The following is a 23,903-nucleotide window of genomic DNA, read 5'->3' on the forward strand; positions in this document are numbered from 1 at the left end:
GCATCAGATTGGGGAAGAGCAGTGTGGTTTCAGAAGTGGTAGAGGATGTGTGGATCAGGTGTTTGCTTTGAAGAATGTATGTGAGAAATACTTAGAAAAGCAAATGGATTTGTATGTAGCATTTATGGATCTGGAGAAGGCATATGATAGAGTTAATAGAGATGCTCTGTGGAAGGTATTAAGAATATATGGTGTGGGAGGCAAGTTGTTAGCAGTGAAAAGTTTTTATCGAGGATGTAAGGCATGTGTACGTGGAGGAAGAGAGGAAAGTGATTGGTTCTCAGTGAATGTAGGTTTGCGGCAGGGGTGTGTGATGTCTCCATGGTTGTTTAATTTGTTTATGGATGGGGTTGTTAGGGAGGTAAATGCAAGAGTTTTGGAAAGAGGGGCAAGTATGAAGTCTGTTGGGGATGAGAGAGCTTGGGAAGTGAGTCAGTTGTTGTTCGCTGATGATACAGCGCTGGTGGCTGATTCATGTGAGAAACTGCAGAAGCTGGTGACTGAGTTTGGTAAAGTGTGTGAAAGAAGAAAGTTAAGAGTAAATGTGAATAAGAGCAAGGTTATTAGGTACAGTAGGGTTGAGGGTCAAGTTAATTGGGAAGTAAGTTTGAATGAAGAAAAACTGGAGGAGGTAAAGTGTTTTAGATATCTAGGAGTGGATTTGGCAGCGGATGGAACCAAGGAAGCGGAAGTGAATCATAGGGTGGGGGAGGGGCGAAAATCCTGGGAGCATTGAAGAATGTGTGGAAGTCGAGAACATTATCTCGGAAAGCAAAAATGGGTATGTTTGAAGGAATAGTGGTTCCAACAATGTTGTATGGTTGCGAGGCGTGGGCTATGGATAGAGTTGTGCGCAGGAGGATGGATGTGCTGGAAATGAGATGTTTGAGGACAATGTGTGGTGTGAGGTGGTTTGATCGAGTAAGTAACGTAAGGGTAAGAGAGATGTGTGGAAATAAAAAGAGCGTGGTTGAGAGAGCAGAAGAGGGTGTTTTGAAATGGTTTGGGCACATGGAGAGAATGAGTGAGGAAAGATTGACCAAGAGGATATATGTGTCTGAGGTGGAGGGAACGAGGAGAAGTGGGAGACCAAATTGGAGGTGGAAAGATGGAGTGAAAAAGATTTTGTGTGATCGGGGCCTGAACATGCAGGAGGGTGAAAGGAGGGCTAGGAATAGAGTGAATTCGATCGATGTGGTATACCGGGGTTGACCTGCTGTCAGTGGATTGAATCAGGGCATGTGAAGCGTCTGGGGTAAACCATGGAAAGCTGAGTAGGTATGTATACTTGCGTGTGTGGACGTATGTATATACATGTGTATGGGGGTGGGTTGGGCCATTTCTTTCATCTGTTTCCTTGCCCTACCTTGCAAACGCGGGAGACAGCGACAAAGCAAAAAAAAAAAAAAGAATATAAAAGGGGAAACAGAAGAAGGAGTCACGTGAGGAGTGCTCATCCTCCTCGAAGGCTCAAATTGGGGTGTCTAAATGTGTGTGGATGTAACCAAGATGAGAAAAAAGGAGAGATAGGTAGTATGTTTGAGGAAAGGAACCTGGATGTTTTGGCTCTGAGAGAAAAGAAGCTAAAGGGTAAAGGGGAAGAGTGGTTTGGGAATGTCTTGGGAGTAAAGTCAGGGGTTAGTGAGAGGACAAGAGCAAGGGAAGGAGTAGCACTACTCCTGAATCAGGAGTTGTGGGAGTATGTGATAGAGTGTAAGAAAGTAAATTCTAGATTGATATGGGTAAAACTAAAGTTGATGGAGAGAGATGGGTGATTAATGGTGCATATGCACCTGGGTATGAGAAGAAAGATCATGAGAGGCAAGTGTTTGGGAGCAGTTGAATGAGTGTGTTAGTGGTTTTGATGCACAAGACCAGGTTATAGTGATGGGTGACTTGAATGCAAAGGTGAGTAATGTGGCAGTTGAGGGAATAATTGGTATACATGGAGTGTTCAGTGCTGTAAATGGAAATGGTGAAGAGCTTGTAGATTTATGTGCTGAAAAAGGACTGGTGATTGGGAATACCTGGTTTAAAAAGCGAGATATACATAAGTATACGTATGTAAGTAGGAGAGATGGCCAGAGAGCGTTATTGGATTATGTGTTAATTGATAGACGCACGAAAGAGAGACTTTTGGATGTTAATGTGCTGAGAGGTGCAACTGGAGGGATGTCTGATCATTATCTTGTGGAAGCAAAGGTGAAGATTTGTAGGGGTTTTCAGAAAAGAAGCAAGTTGGGGTGAAGAGAGTGGTGAGAGTAAGTGAGCTTGGGAAGGAGACTTGTGTGAGGAAGTACCAGGAGAGACTGAGTACAGAATGGAAAAAGGTGAGAACAAAGGAGGTAAGGGGAGTGGGGGAGGAATGGGATGTATTTAGGGAAGCAGTGATGGCTTGCACAAAAGATGCTTGTGGCATGAGAAGAGTGGGAGGTGGGTTGATTAGAAAAGGTAGTGAGTGGTGGGATAAAGAAGTAAGATTATTAGTGAAAGAGAAGAGAGAGGCATTTGAACGATTTTTGCAGGGAAAAAATGCAAATGAGTGGGAGATGTATAAAAGAAAGAGGCAGGAGGTCAAGAGAAAGGTGCAAGAGGTGAAAAAGAGGGCAAATGAGAGTTGGGGTGAGAGAGTATCATTAAATTTCAGGGAGAATAAAAAGATGTTTTGGAAGGAGGTAAATAAAGTGCGTAAGACAAGGGAGCAAATGGGAACTTCAGTGAAGGGGGCTAATGGGGAGGTGATAACAAGTAGTGGTGATGTGAGAAGGAGATGGAGTGAGTATTTTGAAGGTTTGTTGAATGTGTTTGATGATAGAGTGGCAGATGTGGGGTGTCTTGGTCAAGGTGGTGTGCAAAGTGAGAGGGTTAGGGAAAATGATTTGGTAAATAGAGAAGAGGTAGTAAAAGCTGTATGGAAGATGAAAGCCGGCAAAGCAGCAGGTTTGGATGGCATTGCAGTGAAATTTAATAAAAAAGGGGGTGACTGTATTGTTGACTGGTTGGTAAGGTTACTTAATGTATGTATGATTCATGGTGAGGTGCCTGAGGATTGGCGGAATGCTGGCATAGTGCCATTGTACAAAGGCAAAGGAGATAAGAGTGAGTGCTCAAATTACAGAGGTATAAGTTTGTTGAGTATTCCTGGTAAATTATATGGGAGGGTATTGATTGAGAGGGTGAAGGCATGTACAGAGCATCAGACTGGGGAGGAGCAGTGTGGTTTCAGAAGTGGTAGAGGATGTGTGGATCAGGTGTTTGCTTTGAAGAATGTATGCAAGAAATACTTAGAAAAACAAATAGATTTGTATGTAGCATTTATGGATCTGGAGAAGGCATATGATAGAGTTGATAGAGATGCTCTGTGGAAGGTATTAAGAATATATGGTGTGGGAGGAAAGTTGTTAGAAGCAGTGAAAAGTTTTTATCGAGGATGTAAGGCATGTGTACGTGTAGGAAGAGAGGAAAGTGATTGGTTCTCAGTGAATGTAGGTTTGCGGCAGGGGTGTGTGATGTCTCCATGGTTGTTTAATTTGTTTATGGATGGGGTTGTTAGGGAGGTGAATGCAAGAGTTTTGGAAAGAGGGGCAAGTATGCAGTCTGTTGTGGATGAGAGAGCTTGGGAAGTGAGTCAGTTGTTGTTCGCCGATGATACAGCGCTGGTGGCTGATTCATGTAAGAAACTGCAGAAGCTGGTGACTGAGTTTGGTAAAGTGAGTGAAAGAAGAAAGTTAAGAGTAAATGTGAATAAGAGCAAGGTTATATTAGGTACAGTAGGGTTGAGGGTCAAGTCAATTGGGAGGTAAGTTTGAATGGAGAAAAACTGGAGGAAGTAAAGTGTTTTTGATATCTGGGAGTGGATCTGGCAGCAGATGGAACCATGAAAGTGGAAGTGAATCATAGGGTGGGGGAGGGGGGCGAAAAGCCTGGGAGCCTTGAAGAATGTGTGGAAATCGAGAACATTATCTCGGAAAGCAAAAATGGGTATGTTTGAAGGAATAGTGGTTCCAACAATGTTGTATGGTTGCGAGGCATGGGCTATGCAGAGAGTTGTGCACAGGAGGATGGATGTGCTGGAAATGAGATGTTTGAGGACAATATGTGGTGTGAGGTGGTTTGATCGAGTAAGTAATGTAAGGGTAAGATAGATTTGAGGAAATAAAAAGAGCGTGGTTGAGAGAGCAGAAGAAGGTGTTTTGAAATGGTTTGGGCACATGGAGAGAATGAGTGAGGAAAGATTGACCAAGAGGATATATGTGTCGGAGGTGGAGGGAACAAGGAGAAGTGGGAGACCAAATTGGAGGTGGAAAGATAGAGTGAAAAAGATTTTGAGTGATCGGGGCCTGAACATGCAGGAGGGTGAAAGGCGGGCAAGGAATAGAGTGAATTGGATCGATGTGGTATACCGGGGTCGACATGCTGTCAATGGATTGAATCAGGGCATGTGAAGTGTCTGGGGTAAACAATGGAAAGTTCTGTGGGGCGTGGATGTGGAAAGGGAGCTGTGGTTTCGGGCATTATTGCATGACAGCTAGAGACTGAGTGTGAACAAATGGGGCCTTTGTTGTCTTTTCCTAGCGCTACCTCGCACACATGAGGGGGGAGGGGGATGTTATTCCATGTCTGGCGAGGTGGCGATGGGAATGAATAAAGGCAGACAGTGTGAACTGTGTGCATGTGTATATATGTATGTGTCTGTGTGTGTATATATATATGTGTACATTGTGGGTATGTATATTTGCCACTGTATATTTGGGACATTTCTTTCGTCTGCTTCCTTGCTCTACCTCACAAACGCGGGAGACAGCGACAAAGCAAAAAAAAATAAATAAAAAGAATAAAAAAAAAATAAAATAAAATATGTTTACCAATTATTCCCTCAACTGCCACATTACTCACCTTTGCATTCATATCACCCCTAACTATAACCTGGTCTCATGCATCAAAACCACTAACACACTCATTCAGCTGCTCCCAAAACACTTGCCTCTCATGATCTTTTTTCTCATGCCCAAGTGCATATGCACCAATAATCTCCCATCTCTCTCCATCCACTTTCAGTTTTACCCATATCAATCTAGAGTTTACCTTTCTTACTCTCTATCACATACTCCAACCACTCCTGTTTCAGGAGTAGTGCTACTCCTTCACTTGCTCTTGTCCTCTCACTAACCCCTGACTTTACTCACAAGACATTCCCAATCCACTCTTCCCCTTTACCATTAAGCCTCATTTAACTCAGAGCCGAAACATCCATGTTCCTTTCCTCAAACATACTACCTAGCTCTCCTTTTTTCTCATCTTGGTTACATCCACACACATTTAGACACCCCAATCTGAGTCTTCGAGGAGGATGAGCACTCCCAGCGTGACTCCTCCTTCTGTTTCCCCTTTTAGAAAGTTAAAATACAAGAAGGGGAGGGTTCCTAGCCCCCCGCTCCCGTCCCCTTTAGTCGCCTTCTACAACACATGAGGAATGCGTGGGAAGTATTCTTTCTCCCTTATCCCTAGGGTGTTCAGTGTTGTAAATGGAAATGGTGAAGAGCTTGTAGATTTATGTGCTGAAAAAGGACTGGTGATTGGGAATACCTGGTTTAAAAAGAGAGATATACATAAGTATACGTATGTAAGTAGGAGAGATGGCCAAAGAGCATTATTGGATTACGTGTTAATTGATAAGCCCACAAAAGAGAGACTTTTGGATGTTAATGTGCTGAGAGGTGCAACTGGAGGGATGTCTGATCATTATCTTGTGGAGGCAAAGGTGAAGATTTGTAGAGGTTTTCTGAAAAGAAGAAAGAATGTTGGGGTGAAGAGAGTGGTGAGAGTAAGTGGGCTTGGGAAGGAGACTTGTGTGAGGAAGTACATGGTGAGAACAAAGGAGGTAAGGGGAGTGGGGGAGGAATGGGATGTATTTAGGGAAGCAGTAATGGTTTGCACAAAAGATGCTTGTGGCATGAGAAGCGTGGGAGGTGGGCAGATTAGAAAGGGTAGTGAGTGGTGGGATGAAGAAGTAAGATTATTAGTGAAAGAGAAGAGAGAGGCATTTGAACAATTTTTGCAGGGAAAAAATGCAATGGAGTGGGAGATGTATAAAAGAAAGAAGCAGGAGGTCAAGAGAAAGGTGCAAGAGGTGAAAAAGAGGGCAAATGAGAGTTGGGTTGAGAGAGTATCATTAAATTTTAAGGAGAATAAAAAGATGTTTTGGAAGGAGGTAAATAAAGTGCGTAAGACAAGGGAACAAATGGGAACTTCAGTGAAGGGGGCTGATGGGGAGGTGATAACAAATAGTGGTGATGTGAGAAGGAGATGGAGTGAGTATTTTGAAGGTTTGTTGAATGTTTGATGATAGAGTGGCATATATAGAGTGTTTTGGTCGAGGTGGTGTGCAAAGTGAGAGGGTTAGGGAAAATGATTTGGTAAACAGAGAAGAGGTACTAAAAGCTTTGCGAAAGATGAAAGCCGGCAAGGAAGCGGGTTTGGATGGTTTTGCAGTGGAATTTATTAAAAAAGGGGGTGACTGTATTGTTGACTGGTTGGTAAGGTTATTTAATGTATGTATGATTCATGGTGAGGTGCCTGAGGATTGGTGGAATGCTTGCATAGTGCCATTGTACAAAGGCAAAGGGGACAAAGTTGAGTGCTCAAATTAAAGAGGTATAAGTCTGTTGAGTATTCCTGGTAAATTATATGGGAGGGTATTGGTTGAGAGGGTGAAGGCATGTACAGAGCATCAGACTGGGGAAGAGAAGTGTGGTTTGAGAAGTGGTAGAGGATGTGTGGATCAGGTGTTTGCTTTGAAGAATGTTTGTGAGAAATACTTAGAAAAGCAAATGGATTTGTATGTAGCATTTATGGATCTGGAGAAGGCATATAGAGTTGATAGAGATGCTCTGTGGAAGGTATTAAGAATATATGGTGTGGGAGGCAAGTTGTTAGAAGCAGTGAAAAGTTTTTATCGAGGATGTAAGGCATGTGTACGTGTAGGAAGAGAGGAAAGTAAATGGTTCTCAGTGAATGCAGGTTTGCCGGAAGGGGTGTGTGATGTCTCCATGGTTGTTTAATTTGTTCATGGATGGGATTGTTAGGGAGGTGAATGCAAGAGTTTTGGAAAGAGGGGCAAGTGTGCAGTCTGTTGTGGATGAGAGAGCTTGGGAAGTGAGTCAGTAGTTGTTCGCTGATGATACAGAGCTGTTGGCTGATTCGTGTGAGAAACTGCAGAAGCTGGTGACTGAGTTTGGTAAAGTGTGAAAAAGAAAAAAGTTGAGAGTAAATGTGAATAAGAGCAAGGTTATTAGGTACAGTAGGGTTGAGGGACGAGTCAATTGGGAGATATTGAATGGAGAAAAACTGGAGGAAGTGAAGTGTTTTAGATATCTGGAAGTGGATTTGGCAGCAGATGGAACCATGGAAGTGGAAGTGAATCATAGGGTGGGGGAGGGGGAGAAAATTCTGGGAGCCTTGAAGAATGTGTGGAAGTCAAGAACATTATCTCGGAAAGCAAAAATGGGTATGTTTGAAGGAATAGTGGTTCCAACAATGTTGTATGGTTGTGAGGCACGGGCTGTGGATAGAGTTGTGTTGAGTAGGATGGATGTGCTGGAAATGAGATGGTTGAGGACAATATGTGGTGTGAGATGGTTTGATCGAGTAAGTAATAATAGGGTAAGAGAGATGTGTGGTAATAAAAAGAGCGTGGTTGAGAGAGCAGATGAGGGTGTTTTGAAATGGTTTGGTCACATGGAGAGAATGAGAGAGGAAAGATTGACAAAGAGGATATATGTGTCAGAGCTGGAGGGAACAAGAAGTGAGAGACCAAATTGGAGGTGGAGAGATGGAGTGAAAAAGATTTTGAGTGATCGGGGCCTGAACATGCAGGAGGGTGAAAGGCGTACAAGGAATAGAGTGAATTGGAATGATGTGGTATACCAGGGGTCGACGTGCTGTCAATTGATTGAATCAGGGCATGTGAAGTGTCTTGGGTAAACCATGGAAAGTTCTGTGGGGCCTGGATGTGGAGAGGGAGCTGTGGTTTCAGTACATTATTACATGACAGCTAGAGACTGAGTGTGAACGAATGGGGCCTTTGTTGTCATTTCCTAGCGCTATCTCGCACACATGAGGGGGGAAGGGGTTGTTATTTCATGTGTGGCAAGGTGGCGATGGGAATGAATAAAGGCAGACAGTATGAATTATGTATATATGTATATGTTTGTGTGTGTATATATGGGTATACGTTGAGATGTATAGGTATGTATATTTGCGTGTGTGGGTGTGTATGTATATACATGTGTATGAGGGTGGGTTGGGCCATTCTTTCGTCCGTTTCCTTGCGCTACCTCGCTAACGCGGGAGACTGCGACAAAGCATAATAAATAAAAATAAATAAATATATATGTTTATATGAGTGGATGGGTTGTTCTTTGTCTGTTCCCTGGCGACACCTTGCTGACACAGGGAATGGCGATCAAGTATGTATATGTGTGTGTGTACAGGCGTGGATGGGTCTTTCTTCATCTGTTTCCTGGTGCTACCTCGTAAACCCGGGAAACGGTGACCAAGTATAATAATAATAAAAAAACGAATACAATGAAAAAAGTGAAGTAACAGCAGTTGCAGTAATCATCAAAAAAGAAACTGCATGAAGGGAGACAAAGCATATGATAAGGAGCCCCATAAAAGCAGAATTCCCTTCCCTTCCTAAAAACTTACATACCACAAATGTATATACACACACACATCCTCTTCCCTTTTCTTAAGCTAAAAATAATGAAATTCATAAGCATATAAAAACAGATTTCAAAATTCTTGAGTTTTTTTGTATCTTTGCAAGTACAATTAAGTCCCTACTATAAGCAAGTCAAAATCACATTAACCATGTGGTTATAAGATGGCTATAAAAGATGTGAAGAGAGTCTAACAGCACTCACTGGGTAAACCATTCTGATGTAGAAAGCCAAGCTAAACTTACTCGCCAAAATGAGTACAAAGGGTCATGCAAATCTGTAAATGCTACCTTTTCAGAAAAGTTTTGCCTGAGCCTATCTAAAAAGGGAAGGGAACAATAAAAAGGGACAAAAGATAAGATGGAACAAGAATGAATTCCACTTTACAAATACTGCACTATTGCATGCTTGCACTAACCTAGCATCAAATGTAGAAACATCAACACATGAAAGTAGATGAGTCAAAGCTGTTTGCATTCTTTGCCTTGCAGCCTTAGTATCAGTCATAAGAGTTGCAGCTGCATCATCATTCATAAGTTCTCCATCATCTTCCTGAGAGTATAACCAATCCTTCAACTTTGTTAATACTGCTCTCACATTCTCCAAGGAAGTCCAGCCTTGTGAGCCTAGAGCAAAAACAGCAAATAATAATAATTATCCATATCCAATCTTGTAATATATATCCATATACATTCTTATGAACACAAGCACAAAACATGCTAGATTCAATAAAGAAGCTTTTAAAAACCAAATCACATTTCAACTATCTGGTAAATCACTAAAAAAAAATTATACAAAGAACATATGACCTAAGAGTTAAGAAAAAATCCAATTTAACTGAACTGTTTATTCTAAATGTTACCTTTTACATTACTACAGCAAATGAGGGCATTTCAATAATTTACTTCTTTTCAATGACATACAAGTTACACTCAATTTTCTGAAGATCACTCGTAACAATATGTTACACAACATTTTGTGAAGATTACCTGCTACAATATGTTATGCAACACTTTGTGAAGATTACCTGTTAAAATATGATACACAACATTTTGCGAAGATTACCCGTTACAATATGTTTTGCAGCATTCTGTGAAGATTACAAGTTACAATGTGCTACACAGTATTTTGTGAAGATTACCTGTTACAATATGGGACATAACTTTTTGTGAAGATTACCAGTTACAATATGTTATACAACATTGTCAAGATAACCACTTCTTTTTGCCAAAAATGATACCCCCAATTATTGTCAAGTGGCATTTCTCTGACCCAGGTAGATGTCTTTTCTTTCTGCCTTATCCATATGAAGACTGATGCCATTCTGTCCACAAATATACAATCTCTCCTTGTCACACATAACACTGGACAACACTTAAGTCACATAACTCATTCTTCGTAAGTCTCAATTTCCCTGCAGTGAGCGCTACATGCAAGCCCTGCCTTTTGGCAAAATGGTAGTAGCAACAGATAGTAGTAGTAGTAGGAACATTAGACAGGAGCCTTAGGTAGAAGTAGTAGGTGGGAACATTAGCTGGGAGCAAATGGTAGAAGTAGTAGGCTAGAATATATTAGGTACAAGTATTGTAGAAACATTAGGTAGGAGCTTCTAAAAACAATGTGCTAGAGCTGCCCTCTGCCAGTGGCCTGTTAAGGGGGAGGCTCCAAAGTCTAAGAAGCAGCACAAGAGTTCAACTCTTATGGAGACTTTTGCTATGGCCACACCCTTGAGGGAGTTCACAAAGGGAACAGGCATCAAGGACAGATCGATAAATACATTATTACAATATGTTACACATTTACCATTTACCATATCCAGTGGTCATAAAATAAAATAAAATAAATAAAAATAAATGTTACACAACATTTTGCGAATATTACCTGTTACAAGATGTTACTCATCATTTTGTGAGGATTACAAGTTATGTTACACAGCTTTTGTGAAGATTACCTATTACAATATGTTACACATTTTGTGAAGATTACCTGTTACAATATATTACACATTTCATGAAGATTACCAGTTACAATATGTTACAAATCATTTTGACGATAATCAGTTACAATATGTTACATATCATTCTGCGAAGACTACCAGTTACACTGTTACACAATATTTTGTGAAGATAACCCCTTACAATTTATATTCTATTATACTCTGTTGCTGTCTCCCACGTTAGCGAGAATGGCCCAACCCGCCCACATACACATGTATATACAAACACATCCACACACGCACATATACATACCTATATATTTAATTATATATATTTATTTTGCTTTGTGGCTGTCTCCCGCGTTAGCGAGGTAGCGCAAGGAAACAGACGAAAGAAATGGCCCAACCCACCCACATACACAGGTATATACATACACGTCCACACACACAAATATACATACCTATACATCTCAATGTACACATATATATACACACACAGACATATACATATATATGCATGTACATAATTCATACTGTCTGCCCTTATTTATTCCCATCGCCACCTCGCCACACATGGAATAACAACCCCCCTCCCCCCTCATGTGTGTGAGGTAGCGCTAGGAAAAGACAACAAAGGCCCCATGTAATAATGTCATGTAATAATGCACCGAAACCACAGCTCCCTTTCCACATCCAGGCCCCACAGAACTTTCCATGGTTTACCCCAGACGCTTCACATGCCCTGATTCAATCCATTGACAGCACGTCGACCCCAGTATATCACATCGTTCCAATTCACTCTATTCCTGCACGCCTTTCACCCTTCTGCATGTTCAGGCCCCGATCACTCAAAATCTTTTTCACTCCATCTTTCCACCTCCAATTTGGTCTCCCACTTCTCCTCGTTCCCTCCACCCCTGACACATATATCCTCTTGGTCAATCTTTCCTCACTCATTCTCTCCATGTGACCAAACCATTTCAAAACACCCTCTTCAGCTCTCTCATACATACTCTTTTTATTTCCACACATCTCTCTTACCCTTACATTACTTACTCGATCAAACCACCTCACACCACATGTTGTCCTCAAACATCTCATTTCCAGCACATCCACCCTGCTCCGCACAACTCTATCCATAGCCCACGCCTCGCAACCATACAACATTGTTGGAACCACTATTCTTCAAACATACCCATTTTTGCTTTCCGAGATAATGTTCTCGACTTCCACACATTCTTCAAGGCTCCCAGAATTTTCGCCCCCTCCCCACCCTATGATTCACTTCCGCTTCCATGGTTCCATCCGCTGCCAGATCCACTCCCAGATATCTAAAACACTTTACTTCCTCCAGTTTTTCTCCATTCAAACTTACCTCCCAATTTACTTGACCCTCAACCCTACTGTAACTAATAACCTTGCTCTTATTCACATTTACTCTTAACTTTCTTCTTTCACTCACTTTACCAAACTCAGTCACCAGCTTCTGCAGTTTCTCACACGAATCAGCCACCAGTGCTGTATCATCAGCGAACAACAACTGACTCACTTCCCAAGCTCTCTCATCCAAAACAGACCGCATACTTGCCCCTCTTTCCAAAACTCTTGCATTCACCTCCCTAACAACCCCATCCATAAACAAATTAAACAACCATGGAGACATCACACACCCCTGCTGCAAACCTACATTCTCTGAGAACCAATCACTTTCCTCTCTTCCTACACGTACACATGCCTTACATCCTCGATAAAAACTTTTCATTGCTTCTAACAACTTGCCTCCCACACCATATATTCTTAATACCTTCCACATAGCATCTCTATCAACTCTATCATATACCTTCTCCAGATCCATAAATGCTACATACAAATCCATTTGCTTTTCTAAGTATTTCTCACGTACATTCTTCAAAGCAAGCACCTGATCCACACATCCTCTACCACTTCTGAAACCACACTGCCCTTCCCCAATCTGATGCTCTGTACATGCCTTCACCCTCTCAATCAATACCCTCCCATATAATTTCCAAGGAATACTCAACAAACTTATACCTCTGTAATTTGAGCACTCACTCTTATCCCCTTTGCCTTTGTACAATGGCACTATGCAAGCATTCCGCCAATCCTCAGGCACCTCACCATGAGTAATACATACATTAAATAACCTTACCAACCAGTCAACAATACAGTCACCCCCTTTTTTAATAAATTCCACTGCAATACCATCCAAACCTGCTGCCTTGCCAGCTTTCATCTTTCGCAAAGCTTTTAGTACCTCTTCTCTGTTTACCAAATCATTTTCCCTAACCCTCTCACTTTGCACACCACCTCGACCAAAACACCCTATATCTGCCACTCTATCATCAAACAAATTCAACAAACCTTCAAAATACTCACTCCATCTTCTCACATCACCACTACTTGTTATCACCTCCCCATTAGCCCCCTTCACTGAAGTTCCCATTTGCTCCCTTGTCTTACGCACTGTATTTACCTCCTTCCAAAACATCTTTTTATTCTTCCTAAAATTTAATGATACTCTCTCACCCCAACTCTCATTTGCCCTCTTTTTCACCTCTTGCACCTTTCTCTTGACCTCCTGCCTCTTTCTTTTATACATCTCCCACTCATTTGCATTATTTCCCTGCAAAAATTGTCCAAATGCCTCTCTCTTCTCTTTCACTAATAATCCTACTTCTTCATCCCACCACTCGCTACCCTTTCTAATCAACCCACCTCCCACACTTCTCATGCCACAAGCATCTTTTGTGCAATCCATCACTGATTCCCTAAATACATCCCATTCCTCCCCCACTCCCCTTACCTCCTTTGTTCTCACCTTTTTCCATTCTGTGCTCAGTCTCTCCTGGTACTTCCTCACATAAGTCTCCTTCCCAAGCTCACTTACTCTCACCACTCTCTTCACCCCAACATTCTCTCTTCTTTTCTGAAAACCTCTACAAATCTTCACCTTCGCCTCCACAAGATAATGATCAGACATCCCTCCAGTTGCACCTCCCAGCACATTAACATCCAAATGTCTCTCTTTCACGCGCTTATCAATTAACACATAATCCAATAACGCTCTCTGGCCATCTCTCCTACTTACATACGTATACTTATGTATATCTCGCTTTTTAAACCAGGTATTCCCAATCAACAGTCCTTTCTCAGCACACAAATCCACAAGCTCTTCACCATTTCCATTTACAACACTGAACACCCCATGTATACCAATTATTCCCTCAACTGCCACATTACTCACCTTTGCGTTCAAATCACCCATCACTATAACCCGGTCTTGTGCATCAAAACCACTAACACACTCATTCAGCTGCTCCAAAAACACATGCCTCTCATGATCTTTCTTCTCATGCCCAGGTGCATATGCACCAATAATCACCCATCTGTCTCCATCAACTTTCAGTTTTACCCATATCAATCTAGAATTTACTTTCTTACACTCTATCACATACTCCCACAACTCCTGATTCAGGAGTAGTGCCACTCCTTCCCTTGCTCTTGTCCTCTCACTAACCCCTGACCTTACTCCCAAGACATTCCCAAACCACTCTTCCCCTCCACCCTTGAGCTTCGTTTCACTCAGAGCCAAAACATCCAGGTTCCTTTCCTCAAACATACTACCTATCTCTCCTTTTTTCTCATCTTGGTTACATCCACACACATTCAGACACCCCAATCTGAGCCCTCAAGGAGGATGAGCACTCCTCGCGTGACTCCTTCTGTTTCCCCTTTTAGAAAGTTAAAATACAAGGAGGGGAGGGTTTCTGGCCCCCCACTCCCATCCCCTTTAGGCGCCTTCTACGACACGTGAGGAATGCGTGGGAGGTATTCTTTCTCCCCTATCCCCAGGGATAAAATACATACCTATACATTCCAAAATATACATACACCGACATATACATATAAACACATGTACATAATTCATACTTGCTGCCTTTATTACAATATGATATATAATATTTTGTGAAGATTACCAGTTACAATGTTACACAATATTTTGTGAAGAATACCTATTACAATATGTCACACATTTTGTGAGGATTACCTGTTACAATACGTTGCACATTTTTTGAAGATTACATATTGCAAGCATAAATACTGGCACCTCAACAAAGCTGACTGGAATACCTTGCGTAACTTTTTTTCTGACTTTCCTAGGGTAAATTACTATCTCCCACGTGGTGATGTGCCAAACATATAGCAAAGGTTATTCTTACAGGAATGGAAGCAGTTATTCCCTCTTCCTCTAAGACAACCTCTTTATCCAGTCCATGGTTCAACCATTCCTTTCCTAAGGCCATGCACGCAAGGTTTCAAGCATATTGAGCTTGGAAAACCCTCCTTCCTCTGGCTCCCATTCAGTTTTTATCACTGCCTATAATTGCTACAAGCACGTTATCTATGAAGCGAAGCGTTTCTTTATTCAAAGTAAGTGCAATAACCTCTCATCATCATTCACTGACATGTCTTTCTTGTCTTTAGTTAAGGGCATCTCTAATAACTTCTGTAACTCTCCCTTTTCTTCACTTTTCTGCTCTGATGGTATTATTGCTGTCTCTCCTGTGGTCAAAGCAACTCTCTTTGGCCCCTGCTTCTCCTCTAACTCCATCATGGATGACTCTAACATCCATTCACCCTCTGATGCTCTTCTTACTAACCCTATGTCCCTTCTGGAAATCTCTTTTCAGACTATCCAAAAAAGAACTCCTTTCTCTAGACACAAGTGAGGATTATGGTCCTGACGGCATCAACCCCTGTGTACTGAAAGTGTACCAATGAACTTTAACGTGTGCTTGCTCGTCTGTTCTGTTACTGTTTAAAAACCAAAACTTTTCAAAAACTTCTATTTGGAAGCATGAACTGATACATCACACCCCTAAGAAGGGTGACCATTCTGACCCCTCTAACTATCAACCTTTTGCTTTGACTTCTATAATTTCCAAAATATTTGAATCCCTCCTTAACTCAGGTATCTATAAACACCTTGAAAATCATGATCCTCTCTCTGATCATCAGTATGGCTTCCGAAAAGCAATATCCACTGGTGATATTCCTTCCTATTTTACTAATATTTGGTCATAGTCCCTGAAAGATTTTGGGAAGTCATGTGTAGTTGCCCTTGACATATCTAAGGCTTCTGACAGGGTGTGGCACCGGGGTTTCATCTCTAAGCTTCCCTCCCTTACTTTGCTCCTTCATATCTAGCTTTCTCTCTGGCCGATCTATCTCTGTGACTCTTGATGGATCAGCCTACGCCTTTTCTTTATCAATGCCAGCGTCCCTCTGTCCTGTCCCCTACACTTTTTCTCTTTTTTTCAATGTTTTCCTCTCCTCCACAAATAATCCAATGCATTCATATGCTGATGTCTCAACACTGTATTCATCCACATCCTTCAATTCTTTTTCCTCTGCACTCACTCAATCTGCATCTCGGCTAGACATAGCTTCCTCAATAAACTCAGACTTGCATTGGATACCTCAGTGGGGTACACAAAATCTTGTTAAGTTTAATGCCTCAAAGACCCAGTTTCTACCCATTTCTCTATCAAGACTCACAAGTCACATCTCTCCTTGATGATTCTGTAATTTCACCTCTTGACTCAATGAACATACTTGGTATCACTGCAACATCCACTGTTTCTTGGAAACCCTACATTACAGGATAGCTAAGTCTGCTTATATGAAATTGGGGATTCTGTTTAGATGTCAAAACTTCTTCTCTTCTAAACTGCTGCTCTGTTTATACAAGGGACTGACTCGTTCTAGTATGGAGTACTGGTCTCATATTTGTGGTGGTTCTAGCTCTGGATCCTTACTTGACAGAGTCAAAAGCAATCTGCCTTACAAACTGTCCCACACTAACTTCCAAACTTGACCTTCTTGCCCCATACCACCATGTTGGTTCTTTTTCCCTCTTTTACTTTGGTTTTTGCTCCCGAGAGCTAGCAGTTTGTGTGCCCACACTATAAGCTAGACCACACAATACTTAGGAAGCTGCTGCATCACATTATTGTTGGTGGCCATCAGCAACTCAAGGGTGGGATATTTTGATACCTGCTTCTTCGGCTACATGTTCAAGCTTTGCAACCCTCTAACCTCTCATGTCTCCCAATAACTATGACCTGCATTTCAAAAGACAGGTATTTCACTTTATCAAAAATCCATACATACTTTCCCTTGTCTTTACTTTTTCCGTTTCATAATTCTATATTTCAATTAAGGCCTGGCCTTGATGTGGACTTTTGTCCAAGACTGGAGAAAATAAAAGTGAAGATTACCTGTTATCATGTTACACAATATTTCCTGAAAAGAAGAGAGAATGTTGGGGTAAAGAGAGTGGTGAAAGTAAGTGAGCCTGGGAAGGAGACTTGTGTGAGGAAGTACCAGGAGAGACTGAGTACAGAATGGAAAAAGGAGGTAAAGGGAGTGGGGGAGGAATGGGATGTATTTAGGGAAGCAGTGATGGCTTGCACAAAAGATGCTTGTGGCATGAAAAGTGTGGGAGGTGGGCAGATTAGAAAGGGTAGTGAGTGGTGGGATGAAGAAGTAAGATTATTAGTGAAAGAGAAGAGAGAGGCATTTAGACGATTTCTGAAGGGAAATAATGCAGATGACTGGGAGATTTATCAAAGAAAGAGACAAAAGGTCAAGAGAAAGGTGCAAGAGGTGAAAAAGAGGACAAATGAGAGTTGGGATGAGCATTATCATTAAATTTTAGGAAGAATAAAAAGATGTTTTGGAAGGAGGTAAATAAAGTGCTATATAAGACAAGGGAACAAATGGGAACTTCAGTGAAGGGGGCTAATGGGGAGGTGATAACAAGTAGTGGTGATGTGAGAAGGAGATGAAGAGAGTATTTTGAAGGTTTGTTGAATGTGTTTGATGACAGAGTGGCAGATATAAGGTGTTTTGGTCGAGGTGGTGTGCAAAGTGAGAGGGTTAGGGAGAATGATTTAGTAAACAGAGAAGAGGTAGTAAAAGCTTTGAGGAAGATGAAAGCTGGCAAGGCAGCAGGTTTAGATGGTATTGCAGTGGAATTTATTAAAAAGGGGGTGACTGTATTGTTGACTGGTTGGTAAGGTTATTTAAAGTATGTATGACTCATGGTAAGGTGCCTGAGGATTGGCGGAATGCTTGCATAGTGCCATTGTACAAAGGCAAAGGGGATGAAAGTGAGTGCTCAAATTACAGAGGTATAAGTTTGTTGATTATTCCTGGGAAATCATATGGGAGGGTATTGATTGAGAGGGTGAAGGCATGTACAGAGCATCAGATTGGGGAAGAGCAGTGTGGCTTCAGAAGTGGTAGAGGATGTGTGGATCAGGTGTTTGCTTTGAAGAATGTATGTGAGAAATACTTAGAAAAGCAAATGGATTTGTATGTAGCATTTATGGATCTGGAGAAGGCATATGATAGAGTTGATAGACATGCTCTGTGGAAGGTATTAAGCATATATGGTGTGGGAGGTAAGTTGTCAGAAGCAGTGAAAAGTTTTTATCAAGGATGTAAGGCATGTATATGTTTAGGAAGAGAGGAAAGTGATTGGTTCTCAGTGAATGTTGGTTTGCAGCAGGGGTGTGTGATGTCTCCATGGTTGTTTAATCTGTTTATGGATGGGGTTGTTAGGGAGGTGAATGCAAGAGTTTTGGAAAGGGGGGCAAGTATGCAGTTTGTTGTGGATGAGAGAGCTTGGGAAGTGAGTCAGGTGTTGTTCACTGATGATACAGCGCTGGTGGCTGATTCGTGTGAGAAACTGCAGAAGTTGGTGACTGAGTTTGGTAAAGTGTGTGAAAGAAGAAAGCTGAGGGTAAATGTGAATAACAGCAAAGTTATTAAGCACAGTAAGGTTGAGGGACAAGTCAACTGGGAGGTAAGTTTGAATGGAGAAAAACTGGAGGAAGAAAAGTGTTTTAGATATCTGGGAGTGGATTTGGCAGCGGATGGAACCATGGAAGCGGAAGTGAATCATAGGGTGGGGGAGGGGCGAAAGTTCTGGGAGCGTTGAAGAATGTGTAGAAGTCGAGAAACATCATCTCGGAAAGCAAAAATGGGTATGTTTGAAGGAATAGTGGTTCCAACACCCTCTTCTGCTCTCTCAATCACACTCTTTTTATTACCACACATCTCTCTTACCCTATTATTACTTACTCGATCAAACCACCTCACACCACACATTGTCCTCAAACATCTCATTTCCAGCACATCCACCCTCTTGCACACAACTCTATCCATAGCCCACGCCTCGCAACCATACAACATTGTTGGAACCACCATTCCTTCAAACATACCCATTTTTGCTTTCCGAGATAATGTTCTTGACTTCCACACATTCTTCAAGGCTCCCAGAACGTTCGCCCCCTTCCCCACCCTATGATTCACTTCCGCTTCCATGGTTCCATCCGCTGCCAAATCCACTCCCAGATATCTAAAACACTTCACTTCCTCCAATTTTTCTCCATTCAAACTTACCTCCCAATTGACTTGACCCTCAACCCTACTGTACCTAATAACCTTGCTCTTATTCATATTTACTCTTAACTTTCTGGTTTCACACACTTTACCAAACTCAGTCACCAGCTTCCGCAGTTTCTCACATGAATCAGCCACCAGCGCTGTATCATCAGTGAACAACAACTGACTCACTTCCCAAGCTCTCTCATCCACAACAAACTGCATACTTGCCCCTCTTTCCAAAACTCTTGCATTCACCTCCCTAACAACCCCATCCATATACAAATTAAACAACCATGGAGACATCACACACCCCTGCCGCAAACCTACATTCACTGAGAACCAATCACTTTCCTCTCTTCCTACACATACACATGCCTTACATCCTCAATAAAAACTTTTCACTGCTTCTAACAACTTGCCTCCCACACCATATATTCTTAATACCTTCCACAGAGCATCTCTATCAACTCTATATGCCTTCTCCAGATCCATAAATGCTACATACAAATCCATTTGCTTTTCTAAGTATTTCTCACATACATTCTTCAAAACGAACACCTGATCCACACATCCTCTACCACTTCTGAAACTACACTGCTCTTCCCCAATCTGATGTTCTGTACATGCCTTCACCCTCTCAATCAATACCCTCCCCTATAATTTCCCACGAATACTCAACAAACTTATACCTCTGTAATTTGAGCACTCACCTTTGTCCCCTTTGCCTTTGTACAATGGCACTATGCAAGTATTCCGCCAATCCTCAGCCACCTCACCATGAATCATACATACATTAAATAACCTTATTAACCAGTCAACAATACAGTCACCCCCTCTTTTAATAAATTCCACTGCAATACCATCCAAATCTGCTGCCTTGCCAGCTTTCATCTTCCGCAAAGCTTTTACTACCTCTTCTCTGTTTACCAAATCATTTTCCTTAACCCTCTCACTTTGCACACCACCTCGACCAAAACACCCTACATTTGCCACTCTATCATCAAACACATTCAACAAACCTTCAAAATACTCACTCCATCTCCTTCTCACATCACCACTACTTGTTATCACCTCACATTAGCCCCATTCACTGAAGTTCCCATTTGTTCCCTTGTCTTACGCACTTTATTTACCTCCTTCCAAAACATCTTTTTATTCTCCCTAAAATTTAATGATACTCTCTCACCCCAACTCTCATTTGCCCTCTTTTTCACCTCTTACACCTTTCTCTTGACCAAATGCACTGCCAACATGGCAATACATATCAGCAAACATAAAACGTATCTAGCTGCCATGGAATCTCCAGAGGGAGACATGTATAATGTTAGTATACCTTATTATGATTCTGGTAATTGGGAAGGTTTTCATTAATTTTGTCGATATTTTACAAGTGTACACATTCTCACATTAACCCCATATTTTCCCCAATATCCATATCCCTTCATGCCACATTAAATATCAATCAATAAAATATAAACTGTAAATGTAATTTCTACACATGATAAAGAGAAGACAATCAGTCAGTCACATTCAGAGTCAACAGGGATGGGTAACATTCTAATTGGTTCTATTCCTTGCACTTAAGGGAAGTGATTATTGGGGGGAGGAATCTACTGCTAAGAATTCCTTTCCTTCAAGAACATAAATAAGTCAATTGTGAGGTACGTTATAAAGTTCATGGATATGATGGGTTAATCATGCTAAAGCTTTACTGGCCAAACACTTCGAGAATCAGAAGAACCTTTGAAAACTTATCCTAACTTCAAGCTGCCAGTCTTCAATTTCGACGACTTAAAGACTCTTCTTGTTCATGTTCATGTACACAAATAAAAAAAAAATCATAAGCAGTGTACTTACTGCCTGACCACACAAAAAACACTAATACATTTCTACCATGACACTGAAATTTGCAAATTTACTTGCCTACAATGGAAAGCTGATGAAGGTTTTCATGGGATCCCTTGGCTTTTAATAAAAAAAAATTCTAGCACCTTATACAATAAATAACTTTACACTATCCCGATCTTTATAATCCTATACTTGTGGTACAAAGACAAATGCCATCGACACATGCACTATCCTTAAACTGTGACACAATCAGCAAAATACACCAGTAATAATAGTCTTAGGTTAGGTTAGGTTAGATTAGGTTAGGTTATAATAGGTCTGGTCAGGTCAGGTCACTTTAGCTAAATTAGGTTGGTGTGGTAGTTTAACTTAAATTACATTAAGTCACTTTAGCTATATTCAGTTGATCAGGTTAGATAGGTTAGTTTAGCTATATTAGGCAGGTTAAGTCAGGCTAGGTCAGGAAATGTTAGGTTAGGTCACATTCGGTCACTCCAGTAACATTACCTTAGAATAGATTTGGATAGGTTAGGTCACTTTAGTTACAGAAGGTTGGTCAGGTCAGGTTTGGTGGTCACTTTCAAGTAGGTTGGTCAGATCAGGTTTGGTTAGGTCACTTTAGCTACATTTGGTCAGTCAAGTGAGGTTAAATCAAATTATATTTGGTTGTCAGGTCAGGTCACTTAAGTTACATAAGGTTGGTCAGGTTAGATTAGGTCCCTTAAGTTACATTACATTGGTCAGGTTATGTTAAGTTAGGATATCATGTTAGATGAGGTCAGGTCACTTTAGTTAACTTAGACTGGTCATGGCAAGTTAGGCAAGGTTAGATGAGGATAGGTTAGGTTAGGTCAGGTCAGGTCACTTTAGCTACAAAAAGTTGGTCAGGTTAGATTAAATTAGGTCAGGTTACTTTAGTTATATTAAGTTGGGCAGGTTTTGTCATGTTAGGTCAGGTTAGGTCACTGTGGTTGCATTTGGATGATTATGTTATGTTTGGTCAGGTCAGGTCACTTTAGGTATATTAGGTCAGGTCTGGTCACTTGTTACATTAGGCTGGTCATGTGTTAGTGTTGCCATTACAATAGAGAACAGGACGTATGAGTCATATGACGATTAGGCAATGTTAAAGCACAATAGAGAACAGGAAGTATGAGTCATATGAAGATTAGGTAAAGCACAACAGAAAACAGGACGTGTGAGTCATATAAAGATTAGGCAATGTTAAAGCACAATAGAGAACAGGAAGTATAAGTCATATGAAGATTAGGCAGTTAAAGTACAACAGAGAACAGGACGTATGAGTCATATAAAGATTAGGTAATGTTAAAGCACAATAGAGAACAGGATGTATGAGTCATATAAAGATTAGGCAATGTTAAAGCACAATTGAGAACAGGAAGTATGTCATACGAAGATTAGGCAGTTAAAGCACCACAGAGAACAGGACGTATGAGTCATATAAAGATTAGGCAATGTTAAAGCAAAATGGAGAACAGGAAGTATGTCATACGAAGATTAGGCAGTTAAAGCACAACAGAGAACAGGGTGTATGAGTCATATAAAGATTACGCAATGTTAAAGCACAACAGAGAACAGAATGTATGAGTCATATGAAGATTAGGCAGTTAAAGCACAACAGAGAACAGGATATATGAATCATTTGAAGATTAAGCAATGTTAAAGCACATAATAATATAACATAGGTAATAACCTTAATATGAACATAAACTTCTCCTACATTGCTGCTAATTTCTTTCAGTGACCATAATCTTATGTCAGTAGGTCTAGTGTATGCATAATCAGGGGATATTAAGAGCAAAATTCTGATGGACATTAAAATAATGATTTGTGCTACTTCCTGCAGGATGATATGTCAGGTTTTTATCAGCTCTACTGATAACTAAGCGCGTTCTATAAATCACTATACATTTAATCTCATCCGAATATTTTAAGAGACCTTCATAGCCCTGCCTACTATTCATTATAATCACAAGTACACATTTTGATCTGCCTTCATCATTGTAAGTCATGTATTGGTAGTATGAACCAGTCGGCTTTTACACATCAATCTATTTCTCCACAAACTTATCCAAATTAATAATGTAGAACTAGTTTCTGACATCTAAGTGTTTGAGAGAAGAAATTATGTTTTCTGATGGTTTCTGATGTGTTATACACAATTTTCATTTACAGAGCAAATAATTATCTTGGAAGATATTGAACCTTGTATTTATCATCCCAGGATAATGTAGGAAGGTTGGAGTCAGCAGCTGGGGGGAATCATCATAGTAATGTGATGTGATGAAGGTCAGAAAAAGACAAGATCAAAGTCAATATAATTACCACTTTGAAGACATCATCATCATGATGACCTAATGATCATAGTAATGTGATGTGATGAAGGTCAGAAAAAGACGAGATCAAAGTCAATATAATTACCATTTTGAAGACATCATCATCATGATGACCTAATGATCATAGTAATGTGATGTGATGAAGGTCAGAACAAGACGAGATCAAAGTCAATATAATTACCATTTTGAAGACATCATCATCATCATGATGACCTAATGATCATAGTAATGTGATGTGATGAAGGTCAGAAAAAGATGAGAGCAAAGTCAATATAATTACCATTTTGAAGACATCATCATGATGACCTAATGATCATAGTAATGTAATGTGATGTGATGAAGGTCAGAAAAAGACGAGATCAAAGTCAATATAATTACCATTTTGAAGACATCATCATCATCATCATGACCTAATGATCATAGTAATGTGATGTCATGAAAGTCAGAACAAGACTAGATCAAAGTCAATATAATTACCACTTTGAAGACATCATCATCATCATCATGACCTAATGATCATAGTAATGTGATGTGATGCAGGTCAGAAAAAGACGAGATCAA

At 40.8% G+C, this 23,903-nt stretch overlaps 1 protein-coding gene across 2 annotated transcripts in view; it reads right to left on the reverse strand.

Annotated features, from left to right (window-relative positions):
- The window catches only part of Tango6 (transport and golgi organization 6), a 180,905-nt gene that overhangs the window by 153,638 nt on the left and 3,364 nt on the right, over positions 1-23,903 (reverse strand). For both annotated transcript variants that reach the window (XM_071667770.1, XM_071667771.1), the window contains exon 2: positions 9,142-9,349. In XM_071667770.1, coding sequence (XP_071523871.1) covers positions 9,142-9,349 — 208 coding nt within the window. The remainder of the gene's footprint in view (positions 1-9,141; positions 9,350-23,903) is intronic.

Source organism: Panulirus ornatus, chromosome 12 (assembly GCF_036320965.1).
Source record: "Panulirus ornatus isolate Po-2019 chromosome 12, ASM3632096v1, whole genome shotgun sequence".
In the NCBI taxonomy this organism is placed as follows: Eukaryota; Metazoa; Arthropoda; class Malacostraca; order Decapoda; family Palinuridae; genus Panulirus; species Panulirus ornatus.